Source organism: Bison bison, unplaced genomic scaffold (genome assembly GCF_000754665.1).
Source record: "Bison bison bison isolate TAMUID 2011002044 unplaced genomic scaffold, Bison_UMD1.0 scf7180017864304, whole genome shotgun sequence".
Lineage (NCBI taxonomy): Eukaryota > Metazoa > Chordata > Mammalia > Artiodactyla > Bovidae > Bison > Bison bison.
In genome coordinates this window covers 15,422,447-15,426,415 of record NW_011494876.1, presented here as the reverse complement: position 1 = coordinate 15,426,415, position 3,969 = coordinate 15,422,447, and the positions used below count along the sequence as shown (strand labels likewise).

At 57.2% G+C, this 3,969-nt stretch overlaps 1 protein-coding gene across 3 annotated transcripts in view; it reads right to left on the bottom strand.

Annotated features, from left to right (window-relative positions):
- The window catches only part of HYAL1 (hyaluronoglucosaminidase 1), a 5,569-nt gene extending 1,847 nt beyond the window's left edge, over positions 1-3,722 (bottom strand). For 2 of the 3 annotated variants that reach the window (XM_010851813.1, XM_010851815.1), the window contains exons 1-3: positions 1,869-3,722; positions 471-1,394; positions 12-101 (exon numbers count right to left, since the gene is read on the bottom strand). In XM_010851813.1, coding sequence (XP_010850115.1) covers positions 12-101; positions 471-1,394; positions 1,869-1,889 — 1,035 coding nt within the window. In that variant the 5' untranslated portion in view covers positions 1,890-3,722. The remainder of the gene's footprint in view (positions 1-11; positions 102-470; positions 1,395-1,868) is intronic. The other variant, XM_010851814.1, reaches the window with a different exon arrangement.
- Between the last annotated feature and the right edge of the window lie 247 nt (positions 3,723-3,969).

The following is a 3,969-nucleotide window of genomic DNA, read 5'->3' as shown; positions in this document are numbered from 1 at the left end:
CCTGAGCTCACCTTGGTGCTTGTATTCACCCAGCTCACCCAGAGCACCACTCCCGCTGCACCCTGGGCTGCACTCTCCCCCAGGCTGTGTTCCAGCTCCTCCTGAGAAAAGGACAGAATAGCTCCGAGGGGGCCTCCCTGGCTTCCCACAGCAGGCTGCTGTATCACTACTGGATGGGACAAATAATTCATAACCCCCACTGGGGGCTGCTCTAGCCTTGGTGGCCAGAGGCAAGCCTGGCCTCCCTCTAGCTTGTGAGTGCCATGCAGGCAGGGACAATTTCTTTCTGAAGAACGTTGAATTGTCTGTGCCTAGCACAGAACTTGGCACACAGGAGGTGCTCAAAGAATGTGAAAGGGAATGGATGAAGGTGCCCCGAGGCTAAAGTGCCCCAGGGCTGTGTGGCCTCAGGTGCTGGACTAAGGCCTGGCAAGGTAGGTCCTGGGTGGGTGGGGTCACAGGAGACTCACCGCGGGCAGAAAGTGGTTAGTCATGTCGTAGAAGAGCTGCATGTAGGGCAGCACCGGCAGCTTGGGGTCCCCCGCACCCGCTGCCACACGGAATGCCTCAGCCACACGGTGCTGCACGAACATCTGTGTCTTCTTCGTGCCCTCCAGTGCTGCAGGCAGGTAGATGCTGGGGTAGAGGGCACGGCTCTGGCCCCACAGCCACCCGAGCTGGTCATTCTGGGCACAGATGTTTAGTGGACACTGGCCTGTATAGTTGGGACTTTTAAAGTCATAGTTGTAGCACTCAGGGAAATTATAGAAGCCCCAGAGGCCCTGAGGGCGCAGTGCTTGTCCCAGCTTGAGGGTGCCTGCCATCCACTCCTCTGCAGCCCCCTCGAACTGGTCCTGAGCTGCGGCCTCCACCCGAGGAGCTAGCCAGTCTGGGTGCTGCTTCTGTACCAATGCCCGTGAGCGCTGCCGGTAAATGTCCTTGGTGTCCCAGTTGAAGGCCCAGCGCGGGCGCCATGCCTCCCAGTCAATGACTGCCAGCCCTGAGAAGCGAGGCTCAGGCATGGCAGCCAGGATGTCCTGGAATGTGCGGGCCAGGTGGGCATTCAGGCTGGCATTCTGGGGCAGGCCACCAAACACAGGCTCCCCAGCAGATGTATAGTAAGGGTAGGTACCCAGCTGGGAGCTGTAGAAAATGGTCATGTTAGGGCCGCGGAAGGTCTGCCCCGGGTTGGTCACCACATCAAAGATACTGATGTCTACGTCCACGCCGTGTTTCTTCATACACCACTCGGTGTTGGCATTCCAGATGGTAGTGAAGGGCTGGGTGAGGACCACAGGGTCCCGGGAGCCTTGGGTCATGCTGAGCAAGTTCAGGAAGAGGGTGCAGACAGGAAGCAAGTGGGCTGCCATAGCCCAGGGAAGGTGTAGGGAAACCTGGCCAGGGAAGGCAAAGCAGAGAGCAGGCCTTGAACTCTCTGATCCCTGAGGGCAGGCAGGACAAGTCCCTTATTAATCCACTTCTGCTCTGGCTTCAGGTAAGTATGGACCTGCAGGGCTCAGGGTGGTCAGAGGGCAAAGGAGAGGCATTGAGGGGAACAGAGCCACTAGAGGGCGCACTCGACTTGCCTCTTGGGCCGGCCTCGGTCCCCCTTACAGGTCTTGTATTGGCTTAAGCTCGCCCACTCCCACTTCCCCAGGGGCCATAGAAGCCATGACATCTGTCCTGAGAAGCCTGGCTGAGAGCCAGGCCCTCAGCCCCAAGGCTGGCCGACGGATGGAGGCAGGGGTTTCCCTGTCTCTTCCGCCAGGAATCCTGGCCAGCCATTGGAGAAGGGGACGCTCAGTGCCGCAGGAAAGGTCAACCCAGCCCTTCTGTACACCCTCGTCTGCCCACTTGTCCCTGCTGACCTCAAGGCTGAAAGGCCTCATTCTCCAAACTTCCTGACCCCAGGGCGAGGGCCTGTGCAGGCATCAGCAAGATTCTGTTCCTTAAGTCTAGCACCAGGCGCACCAACACTCTTGGAGGAAGAAAACTGCTGCTGGAAACGCTGAGCTTTTGTAGGGGGTCACTCCACCCAGTTTGGGGGCGGGCTGAGGGGCGGGCCCCGGGTGAGAGGGCTGGGCCAGACAGCTGAGCCACCCCTGCACGCCTAGCAAAAAAAAAAGAAAAAAAAAGCCCTGGGTAGGAGGTGGGACTGGGCCGGAAGTGGCCCCTCCCACTCTGTCAGCACTGGGGCTGGGCTTTGTGTGGCAGGACTGGGGTGGGTTTATTCGGGATGGGGTGCAAGCGGAGGCGGTGCGTGGGGTCTGTCTCGGTGGCAGAACCCACTGGGCAGGCTCGTCTGTAATACTGGAGTCTGGGTGCTTTCCCCACAGAGTTGAATTATGACATCTGTGGGCACTAGGCACTTTCGCTTTTGTTGACGCCTTTCTTAAAAAAAAAAACATTTTAAGGGAATTCCCTGGTGGTCCAGTGGCTAAGACCCTGCCCTTCCAATGCAGGGGGCAGGGGTTCAGATTAGGGAACTAAGCTCTCACAACCTTGTAGTAAAAAACAACTAAATTGGTATAAGGACAGTATAATCTAGACGGAATTCATTATATTAATGTATTTTTTCTTCTGATTACAATTCAAACATTTTTTGCGGGCCTGTACACATATTGTGGCCCTGTGCCTGCTGTGCCTAGTGGGTAAGTCGCCCCTGATTTAGGGACCTGTGCTGAAGTCAGGGCTGCGCAGTCACCCTTAGTGTGCGTGCTGGCTCAGCGACTGTGCCTTTATGAGGCTCCAGTTAGTGACCATCTGGGCCTCTCCACAAACTCCAGGAGAGTGGGCATGTGCAAGTGTGGGACCCGGTGCCCAGGACCTGGTGTGTTTGAGACCCTGTTGTCTCATGACCACGCGACCCCATGCCTCTGTGGCCACGCAGAGGAGCACGAGGGTATCAGTGATGACACACTTGTTCTTTCCTTTGTGATTTCCCTTGTCTGCTGATTCAGATGTTAGTAACTGAGACCTTCGAGGTGCTCAGGCCCAGGCTTGCCTGCCCGACTTGGGTGAAGGAAGCATCACATCCCTGGTCCAGGGGAACGCGCTGCCTGGGTCTACAGCCCAGTCTGAACTTGAGCTTATGGCCCCCCAGCACGGTGGTTACTGCAACAGGGACACAGTTGGCTGCCGTCTGGACTGGTCCTCTAGGCTGGCTAGGATGAAGCGGGCAGGGCTGAAGGGGAGGAGGGCCCCAGTGTTGGGGGCTGTGAGCACACCAGCCAGACCCAAGCATGGGATCTAACGACGACGGTGGTAGCTGGGGACTGTTCAGAATGCAGGGTCCCTGAGGGATAAGCATTAGTATGAGAGAGCTTGGCACAACTCCCAAGGGCTGAGGGCACAGGAGACCATCAAGGTAGCCCCTGACCCCCTCTCCCCAAAGCTCCACCCTACCTCCTGAAACTGAGGTAACTCCTATATTACCCCCAGAAACCTGTGGCTGCAATCGGCACAATCCAGCCCACCAGCATTCTCTGGATTTGGGGGGATGGCTTCCCCAAGCTCTAACCACACCCTCCTCTTGCCTGCATGCTTCTCTGTGGAACATTCTCCACTATCCAGTGTCTGACTTGGTCTTAGCATCCACTGTGCATCTCCCTTTACACCATCATACCCCTGAATATATAGGCTTCCCCGGGGGCTCAGTGGTAAAGAATCAACGCAGTAGACAGGTTGGAAAGATCCCCTGGAGAAGTAAACGGCAACCCACTCCCATATTCTTGCCTGGGAAATCCTATGGACAGAGGGGCCTGGCAGGCTACAGTCCATGGCGTCACAAAAGGGCTGGATACAGCTCCGTGACCAAACAACTACCCCTGAGGATGGCTGTCTTTGTTGGTGTGGTTCCGGGGTGCACCCCGCCCAGCCCTGGCACGCGTGTGGCTCAGCGCCTTCACTGAACAGGTGGCAGTCACCGCCCTCAGACAAAATCAGGCCTGCTGCCACTCTAGAGCAGCC